Genomic DNA, 13,663 nt, shown 5'->3' with positions numbered 1-13,663 from the left:
ACTTTACTAACAAAATATTGGACACTGATCAATCGTATTGACCGGAATACTCATTAATCAGTGGGCCCTCACTTGATCAACAGATCGCTATGTTCACAAAGGGGCTCGACAGTTCATTTCCATGCTCACAACAGCTAGTCACTGGACACTACAATGAACAAATTTGAACCATTGCACAGCATCATATCCTTCGATTTAAGATCCATTTTAATAATATTCTCCCACGTACACATATCTCAAAATTTGCCTCTATCCTACAGCTTTACAAATGAAGTGTTGTATATATTTATCATCTTTCCCTTGCGCGCTGCGTGTTCAGCCTATGTTGAACCCTTTTACTGTAATAACATTTCATTATTATGAAATAACTCATTATTCTGTTGCTTTCTCTGTCGTTAGTCCGATTTTTCTCCTCCGTGCTTGAGTCTCACGTCCTTTCAATCTATTTCCGTTTCATAAGATAAGATACCAAGTTCTACACCCATACAAAAACATAGGCGAAATTTTGCGGTGCCCTATGAGCATTGCTGAACAGTTGAGTGATTGTTAGCTCCTCAACAAAGGACCCTGAACTCGTAAATTCAGCTGAAAAAAGTGTTGGAGATGTTCCTGGTTCGAATCTCGGCCGATACATCAACTATTTTGACTGATAATTTTCGTGGTTATCTTCTGTCGATCCAGGCACATTCTACTAATGCCTTGAAGTAGGCCACTTGTGCGTACATCCACATTTTTTTTTCCTTGGCACTACAGCCCCAGTGGGCCTAGGCCTACCTCCATGAACTTCTCCGTTCACTTCGGTTTTTCTAGATCTTAGACATACGATAGGACCCCTTTGGCGGGTGATCAGCTCGTCGCAAGGCCTCTACCTGTACACAAACAGAGAAAAACGCACACACACAAACTAAACATCCATGCTTTGAGTGGGATTCGAACCCACGATCCCGGCTTCCGAGCGAGCAAAGACAGTACATGCCTTAGAACGCTCGGCTACCGTGACCGGCCATATCCACATATACCACCGAGAAATAACATGAAGCTGTGTATTCTCAGATAGAGCGTCGTTAAATAAGTTTCAAAATAAATAAGATGGACTCTGGTATTTGGAGTTATGATTTCAAATATGAGATATAATAATTTGACATAAATGTATTTACATAGCACATGATATATCGTGTTTATTTTGCAGAACATTCGTCTTACCGTACATTACCGAAGTTTATAAATCAACATCGTAGTTACAGAAATTTTACGTTTATTGCATTTCTTTTGCCTTTGTCCATTGTTCACTTCTATCCCGTATCTCACCTTCTGACAAAATCTCCCTCTGTCGGTACCTCCCCCTTCTCCGCTCTTCCGCTGTTCAGAGTTCTGCCTCTACCCTCTTCATCCAGGCAATATTGGTTCCTCCCTGTCAGCTGGGATGGTAGGTCCATGGCAGCTATCACTGAGATCTGCACCCGAGTATACTGTTTGGAATCCCAAGTGCGTAGTTGGACTAAGTGACAATTCATCGTGTCACCGGGTCAGTAGAACCGTAATTTCTGCCCTGTTATTAACGGAATCTTTTATCGCTCTTACCCATGGAGCTGAGCCCTTCTTGAGAAGCCGCCAATTGTGCAGATACTCAAGAGCGTCCCAGCATTTTATGGAACCCGAAGGTTCATTACCGTGTTCACAAGAGCCCTCCACTTGTCCCTATACTGAGCCAGATCAATCTAATCCATGCCATCCCATCCTATCTCTCTAGGATCCATTTTAATAGTGTCCAGCCACCTACGCCTTGGTTTTCCACGTGGCCTTTCTCCATCTGGCTTTTCCACCAGTATCCTCTATGCATTCCTCTACTCCCCCATTCGTGCTACATGCCCTGCCCACCTCATCCTCCTTGAATTGGTCATTCTAATTATACTTGGAGAAGAGTACAAGTTATGAAGCTCCTCATTGTGCAGTTTTCTCCAGCCTCCCATCACTTCATCCCTCTTGGATCCAAATATTCTCCTCAACACCCTGTTCTCAAACACCCTCAGTCTATGTTCCTCCCTTAATGTCAGAGATCAAGTTTCACACAACGAATGTTTGGGACTAATAATAATTTATATTACTGAAATCATTAATTACTAACTTCTGCCTTCCCCAGTCCATAACGATTCGAGTTTCGGTTCAGAGATAAAGCCAAAGATTTAAGAACATAGAATGTGATAATGTGCTGCCTGATCAGGGCTCTCGTACACGTCCGGCGGATATGATATATGAAGGTGCAGCAATGATGAAAGTTGATCAGCTGAGGAGGGGCAAAGAAGGTTGGAAAATAACGCGCTCTGATGCCATTTCATCCACCATAAAAGGAATCCCATCTGAAATTACCCGAAATTGAAGCCAAGGCTCCGCGGTGGGAAGCCAGCATCTAGTGGTCTGACATGTAGACTTAACTAATGTGGTGGCCTTCATTAACAAAACATGAAATTTTCTTAGCTGCAAAAATGGGATATAGCCGACTCGTTTGGTACGCAACTTCAAATGCCTCTAATGGCTCGCTTGTTTTACTTTGCTAGAGCTGAAATCCTGTTGTATGGGTCCTTGCCTTGGTTCGTTAACAGTAATTTTTTCGAGATGTGCTCGCAGCCCAACGCACAACCCCCAGCCTGGCTCCTACGCCTTAACCTGTATGGCATGTGTGGCCCTACCAGGAGCTAATGCTCACACCAGCAAAGCTCTCCGGGTCACTGGGGCACGCAGACTTCCTCTCCACTATGAGCCGGTAATCCTTGAAGAGGCTATGTACTGTACCGAACTGAATGTGGAGAAGTGGTGGGGTAAGGATTAGTATGGAACACATCGTTCTGCTGTCGCTTTGTTCTTTAAAAACACAGCCCTCACTCGCTTGTGATCCAACCCAAGTGTCCCCTGCATAAATATGGCATTATTAAAAGTACAAATATTTATTTTCATGTTATTCAACAACTCTCTCGAAAATCAGACAATGCAGAGTCGGCTGCTTGTAATGAATCTGTAATTACGTTGACGGAAGCTGTCCTGAATTAAACAGAGTTACTAGCCCAGAATTTGTCTGATGGAACTGGGGAACCCCGCAAAAAACAGGACCGTTCCATAGTTCAGGGTACTAGTCGCCGTCTTCCCAACCGTTGCGGCCCGAGCTCGATCCTGGGTCAGGTTACGTGGGATTTGTGGACGGAAGTGGCACTGAGGCAGGTTTTCTCAGAGTGTTTCGGTTTCCCCTGCCAATTCTCATTCCAACAGCTACTCCATGTTCGTTAATCACGTATTCTCGACGCTGTATAGCCTCGATACTGACGGAATCATTGGAGAATTTTAACAAATCTACAAGATCCCTCACTCTGGACAGTGTTCCCGCCAGAGATGTGGAGTGCCTTTTTAATAATAATTAGAAGCGATACTCTGTTAAAACCAAAGTATTTAAATTTTATTTGTGAGCCGGGATAGCTCAGTCGGTATACTTACATGCTACTGGCTGGACGACCGAGGGGTCGGATTTCGAGTCCCGGCAATATCGAGAATTTTCTCCTCTCCACGCCGTCCAGACCGACTCTGGGGCCACTCAACCTCCTATACAATGGGTACCAGAGGCTCTTTCCCCGGGGGCAAAGCTGCTAGGACGTGAAGCTGACCATTCACCTCCACCTCATGCCGAGGTCAAGAAAATGTGGAGCTATACATCCACACCCCCACACGTCTTCATGGAGTAGTGCTTAATTAGTTAAGCACAGGGACAAATTTGCCTTTTATTTACTTTGTTCGATATTATTTGATATAATAATTATGAGGTTCTGTTCTTATAAGAAATTATGAAGTAGCGAACATTACTTTGCGTGTCGTGGAACTTTTGAACAAGACAAGTAGGTAAGAAGGCAGTTCTTGCAATGAACTTTTATTTTAAACGAGTTGGGTGTGAGGGTGTGGTAGAAGAAAATGAATTTTATTTTTAATTAATTAAGCACCGCACCATGTAAACCTGTGGGGAGCGGAGGTATAGCTCCACAATTCTTGATCTCGACACTAGGTGGATGTGAGTGTTCGGACTCACGCCCCAGCCGCTTTACCCCTGTGGAGAGATTCCCCGGCAACCATTAGATAGGGGGTTGTTTGGGCATCAGAGCCTGTCTGGAGAAAACAACCCCCTTTCGCCCTCTACCGAGAATCGAATGTAAGTTTGTCATTCATCTAGTCCACAGTCCAGCTGCTATACCGTCTGAGCTATTGTAGCCGATGAGATGTTTCAAAACCAAAAATACTCTTTGGGGCTGAATGTTATTTTTTTATTGGAAATACACCTGACTGTCTAATAAACAAAACTATTTCGTTGCTATGGTTACTGTGAAAACATATTAAGTTTATCAAGGGTCAGATTTATGCCATAAAATGGAGCGAAAGGAAAGGAAATCAGTTGGGCTTCAATCTGTGCTTGTAAAAACAAAATTGAAGGTTTTCAAATAACTTTATTTTTCAAATTTATTGTTTACCATTGTTAGCTTCGGAGATACAGAATGAAACAGACCGGAAATATCTAAAACTGTTTATGTACTACACAGACCATCAACGATGCAACAAATTGTTCCTTATTTCTTTCACTTTCACTTTCGACACAACATGTTTCGGCCGTAATTAGCCATCTTCAGGTGTCTTACTATGCTGAAACTGCTACACTGCACTAATATTGTCCATTTGTTGCATATGCAACTGCACGCTTCATGGTTCGAAACGTCATAATATTAATTGCATATGTGATGAATGGATAATATTAGTGCAGTGTACCAGTTTCAGCATAGTAAGACACCTGAAGATGGCCATTTACGGTCGAAACATGTTGTGCGAAAGTGAAAGTGAAAGAAAAAAGGAACAATTTGTTGCATCGTTGATGGGCTGTGTAGGACATAAGCAGTTCTACATATAGTAATGCAACAGGATGCTTAATTACAGGATTGGAAACATATAATATGAAGCAAAACGTGTTATGATTACGATACTTTGTTGCTAAGCACTCCCAGGGCTCTGTTAGAAGCAGGACGTGGACTGATGGACAGACACGTCACACAAGACGCCCGTTCTCGTTCACTCCCCTCAAAAAGAACGCCTGAAACTGGCAAGCGGCCTGTTTCGTTTAAATTGTGTTTATATATAAACGATTGACCCAGTTCGCGTGGAATGCCTCCACTACATTTCGGAAATTTCGAGTTAATTAACAGACGAGGCCCCCACATGCTTGTGGCAAACACTGAAAAGCACACCATATGTGTTTTGGTTATTCAACATATTACAATCCGAGTGAGTTAGTACTGGAGAAAACACTGCAAGCGAGTTGATTGGGGAATAATTTTTTTCTTCCTCTTCGCTCCCTCTGTTGAGCATAGGGCTGATTTCTCAGGTGCATTGATCATTTTTACGGACGGTAGGACTCCTTGGGCGGGTGATCAGCTCTATATCAGGCCTCTATAAACACAGGACAACACAAACACAGAATAAACGCATACACACACCAACATCCATGCCTTGTGTGGTATTCGAACCCATGATCCCGGCTTCCGAGCGAGGGAAGACAGTGCATGCCTTAGACCGCTCGGCTACCGTGACCAGCTATGAAATATTTTTTTCCTTGGCGCTACAGCCCCAGTGGGCCTTGGCTTACCTCCATGAAACTCTCCGTTTCACTTCGTTTTTACTAGATCTTAGACATACGGTAGGACTCCTTAGGCGGGTGATCAGCTCTATATCAGGCCTCTATAAACACAGGACAACACAAACACAGAATAAACGCATACACACACCAACATCCATGCCTTGTGTGGTATTCGAACCCATGATCCCGGTTTCCAAGCGAGCGAAGACAGTATATGCCTTAGACCGCTCGGCTACCGTGACCGGCTATGAAATAAGTAGTAGTTGTTAAATAATAATTAAAAATGGCGAATCTGTTAATCAAAACATAACCTCTACAAGCAGAGTCTTTTCTTTCTCTCTCATGGGGTGAAACTGAGTCCACTTGGTACTGCGGCCACTACTGGCCTATTGTACAGGCCCCAGATGATGATTGTGGAGTAATCAGTGAAATGCGAATTGGCAAGGGAAACCGAAGTATCGGAGAAAACCTGCCCCAGCGCCACTTTGTCCACCAAAAATCTCACATGAACTGACCCGAGCTCGAACCCGGACCGCCGCGGTGGGAAACCGACGACTAACTGCCTGAGCTATGGCACGGCCTTTGTAGAGTCCTTACTATGGGCTAATCTTGAATTTAAGCAGACTTACAGCCTGGCCTGCACAGAAATCCAGTATTGCTTAGGCAGCATCTATACGAGCGCATGAAATGCATCCGTTGTAACGAACTTCGTGACGTCTGTTGTAGAAATAGACAAGAGAGGCGAATGCTACGCTTTCTTCTGGCTCCATTGCCGGCAAAAAAACTACGCACCGCATTCTGCAACTGTGTGGTTTCCTCAGCAACGTCCTCAGCAAAGTACGTTCTTTACAACGGACGCATTTTGTGCGCTCGTGTAGACGCTGCCTCAGTCGGTATAACGACTAAGCTACGGGCCGGAGGACCGAAGAATGGAGGTTCGATTCCTGGTATTGGTAGAAGATTTTTCTCATCTAAATAGCGTCCAGATCGGCCGTGAGGTCCATCTACATTTTATCCAGTGGATTTTGCTGGAAAAGCCACAGAGCTGTGAAGCTGACCACTCACCTCAAACTAGTGTCTAGGTTCAGCATATGAAGAGCTATACTCGTACCCCCACTCCCCCATGTTTTCATGACGTAGTGCTTAATTAGTGAAGCACGGGGACAACGTTACTCTTTGCGCACTAAGAGCGCATTGAAAAGGCCCGAAATGGAACGCAGCACAAACTATGAAACATGTACTGGTCGTTATGCCTGGAGCAATTGTCCCGTCAAGAATTGTCCACTCCTTATTAACCCACACTTCATATGTCTGGACCCATAAGATCTGTAGTCTTGTCTTTATTCTGGATGATGCACCCAGAGTTGTCCTGGCATGAAGGGAAATGAGTAGTAGATGGCCTTGAAATCATGAATGAGTTACTCCAAGTAGTAGTGTTTAAGGACCATCCTCGGCTCCTCTGTAGCGGGGAACCGGAGAAGATACGAAAAGGATACCATTCTCAAACTGTTCGAGTGTTCATTCTGCAGATACTGCTGATTGTAAAGTTTAATTTAAGAAATTCCAAATATGACATAGAAACCTGCTTTCATATTTTGTTTTGTGAAGGAACTGTTTAATGTTGTAAGATTTGAGGTTTTCGCGGCGGTGACTATGAAGAATGCGGTCTTCTGGGATGTGTCGCCGTGTAACTGCAGCCACTCGTTCAAGTTGGTTCATCGCTCGCGGATTTCTTATTCCCTGAATATGGAGGCGATACGTTCTTCCGAAACGTCGTTTACACAATATATATATATAATATACGCAGAGCCACATCCCAGAAGACGGCATTCGGTTTAATGTAAAATACAGATTGCCTCTTCGTTAAATTTATCAGGTGAAAAAGAAGTAAAGCTATCTCTGTAACAGGCCGTGGAGACGCATACGGTTGTCAGACGTCGAAGATCCCACATTTTTTTAAACAATCGGCTCACAGATAATGGTGAGGTTGTCAGCTTCACGCGGGTATGAACACAATTTTAGGCACCGTCTCCAGTTCTGTAGTTGTTGTGATTCTTCATGCAAAGTATGTAAGAATGCGCAATATGTTCCATACCAGATTTCACACTCTAAAAATTATTTCTCTTCATACGCCATGTTTCTGTTTTATATTGTCCATAAATTACCTGAAAATATATATATTTTTTTTTAAGATTAGCTATCATAGCGCAGGAGGTATGTGAAGGTTCCTAAGGACTCAAGTGACTCATATTTCACACACTGTCAAACACAGATCAGAAGTGCTTAAAAATATCTTGGATTTTTTTAAACATTTCATGTGGATGGAATATTATTTCGAATCGAAAAGTCTCTGTATCTACGTAGTTGTGTCTGTAATGCACAGTGAGGTATACAAAGTAAATCAATTCTGAAGGTTTGTGACAGAGCTGTGTTACTATGCTGACGTGTTATCTTGGACAACTTTCGACGTGTTGTTTTTGGTTAAAGACGTTTCGGAATGCGGCAGTGCTTAATACAAAAATTTCTGCTGTATCTATTTGATAACACTAATCTCTAAGTCGGGAAGTCCCAGAATATAGATTAACCGTTTAAAACCCAGCAGTTACCACATGTACCACCTGCTTTAACATAATAAACTGCCCACACAGCGCATTTGTGTGTTTCGTATGTGTGTTTGGTTCTCACAATAAACAGTGACTGCTTCTCCTAATATTTCGTCTCCATATTCAGGGTTGAGGAGTAAGTTATGGAAGACACCAGCATGAAACAGGCAGCAAACAAGCTTTGCTTTATCCTGGTTTCTCACTTGGCTTACTCTTTAACATCGAAGACGGAGGCAACATGTTCCTCCGAAACGTCTGTTGACTTTCATCGAACTACACAGTGTTATACCCCAGAATATAGAGCTCACGTGATCATGAGATTTAGGGCCGAAATTTGTAGTAAGTGATGAATAAGACGACAAGTTCTGGGAAGAATTAATCAGCTACTTTATCCTTTTAATAAAAATTGAGCACGTGGCATGACAAACTGAGAGGCTGTAATGTTGGTATTACTGATTGGATGGTTTTATTAATTATGCCGTTCAGATGGTCTCTGGTGGCGTAATATTACTGTCAGGTTTCATGGAGATTAGTTGTTAGTAGGGAATACACATAGAGACACAGTGACCGATAGCACGACGATATCATAAGCATACTTTTATTTTTTCTCTCAAAATAAAGAAAATAAGCGAAAATTTTATTTTAAATGTAAGTATATATGAGGTTTTATCCTGTGACCTATAATATAAGTTGAACCCAATATGCAGCAGTGTCACAGATACAAATATGCAGGAAAATACATAAAATAACAATAGCAGAGCAATTATGATAAATTCTTATCGTGTATAATTTGTGAACGACGTGAACTGTAGGTGGAGAGAGAATGGTTGGTCTGTAGGTGAACTTCCCTGGCCCTTTGCACAAGTCCTGCTGTGCTGGTTGCCTGCCGCACAAAGCCTCCTCCCCCTTGTGGGAATAGCCCCGCATCCCGCATAACATTACTACGAGAATCACGAATACACGGCAGGCGGAATTAGGGACGCGGTTCGCACAAGCTCGCTTTAGTTTGGTAATACCTGCCAAAATTGGGGTGGTATTTGCATCAAGTACATAAAATTGGTATATGGTGCGAGCCGGGATAGCTCAGTTGGTATAGCGACGGGCTGTATGGACAGGTTTTCGAGTCCCGAGAACGGTAAGATTTTTCTCGTCTCCGTAACGCCCAGGCCGTCTCTGGGAACTCACTCAAGGGTACCGAGGGCTCTTTCCCCGGAGGTAAAGTCTTGAAGCTGACCACTCACCTCCACCTACTGCCGAGGTTAAGAATAATGAAGCTTTACCTCCACTCAGTAGGAACGCAGTCGGTATAGCGACTGGCTATGGGCTGGACGACCGAGGGGTCGGAATTCGAGTCCCGGTAGGGCCAAGAATTTTCAATTCTCCAATCGTCCAGACCGGCTCTGGAGTCCATCCTAAACCTCCTATCCGATGGGTACCTGCTGTTCTTTCCCGGGGATAAAGCAGCTGAGGAGTGAAGCTGACCGCTCACCTCCAACTAGTGCCGACGTCAAGAAAATATGGATCTATACATCCACTCCCCCATACGTCTTCATGTTGTTTGGTATAAGGTTATAGATATTTCAGAGGAACGTACTGCCTCCATTTTCATGGCCGAAAAATAAGCCAATCAACCAATAAGAAACGCGGAGAAATCAGGGAAAAAAGAGGCGCGTGGAAAACCTTCGCGTGAACGGCTTGGAAAAGTGATTGAGCACTTTCCTGTCTGCATTTTACTTGCTGTTGCTTGTTTTACTCACCTTTCGGCCCTGAAGATGGAAACAGACATTTCTTCGGAATATAGATCAACATTAACGGACTACACGGCGTCATAACTAAAGTTATATTATTCTTCATAGTCACCGCTGTAAAATTTGAAGTCCAACATGAAATCTTATATGAAGCGTTCTGACTTCTGAGATATAACGTCATAAAAAAAGGTAAAACTGTCTCTATAACGGGCCATGGAGGCCCATAGGTTTGTGAGACGTCGAGGCTCCCACATTTTCTAGACAGTCGGCTCACAGATAACGGTAAGGTTGTCAGCTTTACGCGCCGGCCGCCCTTTAGCGCCCTGGAAGATTCCTGGTACTCATTTCTGTTAGAGGCTGAGTCGACCCCAGAGACATAGTGCGGCTGGAAGGATTTGGCCAATTGAAAATTCCACCTCATAGGGACTCGAACCCACGACCTTCCTCCTTATAGGATAGTGCCTCAACCAACAATGGTACCGCGTGCCCCCGTTACGTCATATGGTCTGTTGAAAGCTAACTGATGATTAGGAGAAATATCTCGCCTCCATCTTCAATCTAGAAAAATAAGCGAATCATGAAACCAACGTGAAGCAAATATCTAGAGGCGATATGTTCTTCCGAAACGTCTATTGACTTCCAACGGACTACATGGTCGTTTACCCCAGAAGATAGTACTCTCGAAACCACCTCTGTGAGAACCTCAACTCCTGCAAAGTATGATCAGTTTCTGTGACATTATTTTAATGCCGTGTTTGTTTATTTCTGTTTCAGGTCTGGAGGCCCAGGTCCAGGAGTCTTCAAAAGACCTCTACTGGTTTTAATTATAATTCGTTGACGTGGTTTTATTATTTTTCCCTTTTTGTTGTAACTTACGATTCGTGGAGAAACGGGCATCACTAACATCTGATCTGTTCTGCGAGCCCTGAAGGATCCCGGAAGATGTTTTTTTGTTAATTCCATAACTGTAGCAACAAAAATGAAAAGTAGTTCACTTTATGAATAAAAATGGACAGGACTTGAAGGACATATTATCCTTCCTTGGAGTTTTTATGGAGTTGGTGATGGTTTATCGACAGAGTTGAACTTTGTATTACCATTACTAAGCATGGGCGCCCCCAAGTTTTATTCAAAGTGGGGCAGTCACTTTTCCAATGGTGGTGAGCCAGAAAGCTTGATTTTAAGCAGTTTAAAAAGTATTGTACCGATCTCCTTCCTCACGCCCAACCACCAAAATGGAGTACCAGGGACTACATTTCGTCTGGCCCCTACCCTTTGATCTGTCTGGCACGGGTGACCCTACCAGAAGCTTACGCTCCCGCCAGCATAGCTCTGAGTCATTGGGAGTGCGCACACCGCCTCTCCATGATAAGGCTATAGTCCTCGAGGCGTTTACTGAGCAGCTTAGGATTTTCGGATACATATTTTTAAATATTTTATAAATTTCTTTCATCTTTTATATTTCCATAAAGCCATGTGAGGTAGATGACTGGCTTGCCTCCCCCACTGTCGACGCCCATGTTACTAAGACTACGTTATTTCCTCTGTATGAAAACTATAGTCTATTTCACACTGTAACACTAGGAAGACAAGTATGAGGTGAAAGTATGGATGGGACATAAGAGCATTCAGTAGTCTGCAAGCTTCACTGTAATATCCAGCCTAGCCGTGCCATAGCTCAAGCGGTTAGTCGCTGCAGACCGGGCTCGATCCCAGGTCAGGTCGAGTGGGATTTGTAGTGACCAAAGTGGCGTTGGGGCAGGTTGCGTTGCTATTGAACGGACGCGAGAGATCATTGAAGTGAGTCTGTATTATTTTCATCGAAGATTTCTGACTCGAATACCACAGATCACTTCAAAATGCATCAAAATAAACATGTTTCTCAAATATTATTCTTAATCTCAATTGTAATTTCAACTCGTATTTGTCTCCTGAGATGTTCTTGAAAGGAAATTTCCCTGCATTAAAATGACTGCTGGCACATTTATTGTCAAGTTGTACAAATATTATAATTATTATTATCATTATTATTATTATTACTAATATATATATGTTATAACATTTTAATTTATGTACATAGAAACGAATTTGTTATATATTGGCATCAAGAACTGTGTTTTGTGAGTGAATAATACAAAATACCTGTGCAATCATACCATAATATGAAGAAAAGTGCTGTGTTACGAGTTATTTAAAGAAAGTACTTCAAGTTTTTGAAATAGTTACTTTTAAAAGACTACAAGGAAAATTCTCATTTAGAAGTATGATGTCTTCAAGAACATTTATTGTATATATATAAACCGACATCAAACCGTCGTGTAAATCTTTCTTTTTTCCTCTGTTTTAAATTTAATTTTAACTCGAAGCAGAACGAATTGTCATTTCCTTGTTTCCTTGGAACATTGCAATTGTAGAGCGTCTCTGTGTCAAGGTTATGTAGCCCAGCGTAAGCCGATGTGCTCCACGGTTTCTTATTCAGATGTGTGTCTGGTATTCGTAAACCGGTTTAAAAAAAACGAATAGATACTTTTGACAGTCACTATACTGTACTGATATGATTTGGGTTCGACTTTCAAACAATCTGGTCTACTGTAAGTTGTTACAGACCAGATGACCCAAGTTGTGAGCACTGGAATTATATCTTTGATCAGTCACCTTCAATTTCGTATTATAACTCATTTCCTTGTACTGGTAGGCACCAGTTGACCCGAAGATATAAGTAGGAAGTCACAGATTCACCATTGTGCAGGAAATAATGTTTAGTGTCTGTATGTCTTGTCTAAAACATTCTTAAAATTACGTAATCACTGATAGATTTGAGGTTCTCACTGCTGTAGCTTTCCTGTGTTATATATCTTCTAGGATATAATCCTGTAATCCGCTGAAATTCATCCGGCGTTTCAGAGGAACATCACTTCAATTCTCCTCCATCATCAGGGTCAAAGAATAAGTTAATTAAAAAACAGCATGAAGTAGGCATCAAGAAAACTGATACTCTCTTTGTACCTTCCCTTCCTCTTCGATACCGAAGATGGAAGCGATATGTTCCTTCGAAAAGTTGGTTGACTTTCACCAGAACACACGACGTTATATATCACGAGATATAACTGTTGAGATAGTGACATAGATTGTTATGTTATCCTTGGGAAGTTAGAGGATACTGCTTTCCACATGTGACAGGAAGCAAAAGCACAATATCGTAAATCTCATTGAATACAAGGGAGTTTCATTCCGTAAGGTTGGCTGCTTGATGTATGACATACAGTGAAAGATATTTTAGACAAAGAATTGTTTGTTTTGTTGTAAATTAAAGCCCATAAAATGAAACGATTTCTCAGTTATTTTGCCGAATACATAAACAAAATTATAAAGGTTTAGTTAAAGAGATAAATGTCAGCTCGTAGTTATATGAAAAGAAATGATTCACGAGAGCTTCGAATGCTTTTACTCTATTTGCAGAATTGTCTCCGTTTTATCACTGATGATTTCGGCGACTGTTAAGTCAAATCGTGACAGACCAGTTGCATCTTAGTCGCGTCAGTGGCAAGGATGCATTTTAGAATAAGAATATAGTACCGTATGCAAATTTCTTAGATATATTAATATTGCATCAGTCAAACAGACAGATGTCCATACTGCCTGAAGCTTTATTCAAT

At 42.2% G+C, this 13,663-nt stretch overlaps 1 protein-coding gene across 2 annotated transcripts in view; it reads left to right on the top strand.

Moving 5' to 3' along the window:
• LOC111866208 (protein vestigial) overlaps window positions 1-12,514 on the top strand; it is a 136,644-nt gene extending 124,130 nt beyond the window's left edge. For both annotated transcript variants that reach the window (XM_023854945.2, XM_023854943.2), the window contains one exon: window positions 10,782-12,514. In XM_023854945.2, the coding sequence (XP_023710713.1) occupies window positions 10,782-10,831 (50 nt within the window). In that variant the 3' untranslated portion in view covers window positions 10,832-12,514. The remainder of the gene's footprint in view (window positions 1-10,781) is intronic.
• The last annotated feature ends 1,149 nt before the right edge of the window (window positions 12,515-13,663 follow it).

Source organism: Cryptotermes secundus, unplaced genomic scaffold (genome assembly GCF_002891405.2).
Source record: "Cryptotermes secundus unplaced genomic scaffold, Csec_1.0 scaffold682, whole genome shotgun sequence".
NCBI classification, from domain to species: Eukaryota; Metazoa; Arthropoda; class Insecta; order Blattodea; family Kalotermitidae; genus Cryptotermes; species Cryptotermes secundus.
Note: the sequence above shows the minus strand (reverse complement) of the source record. Positions and strands in the feature narration are given on the sequence as shown.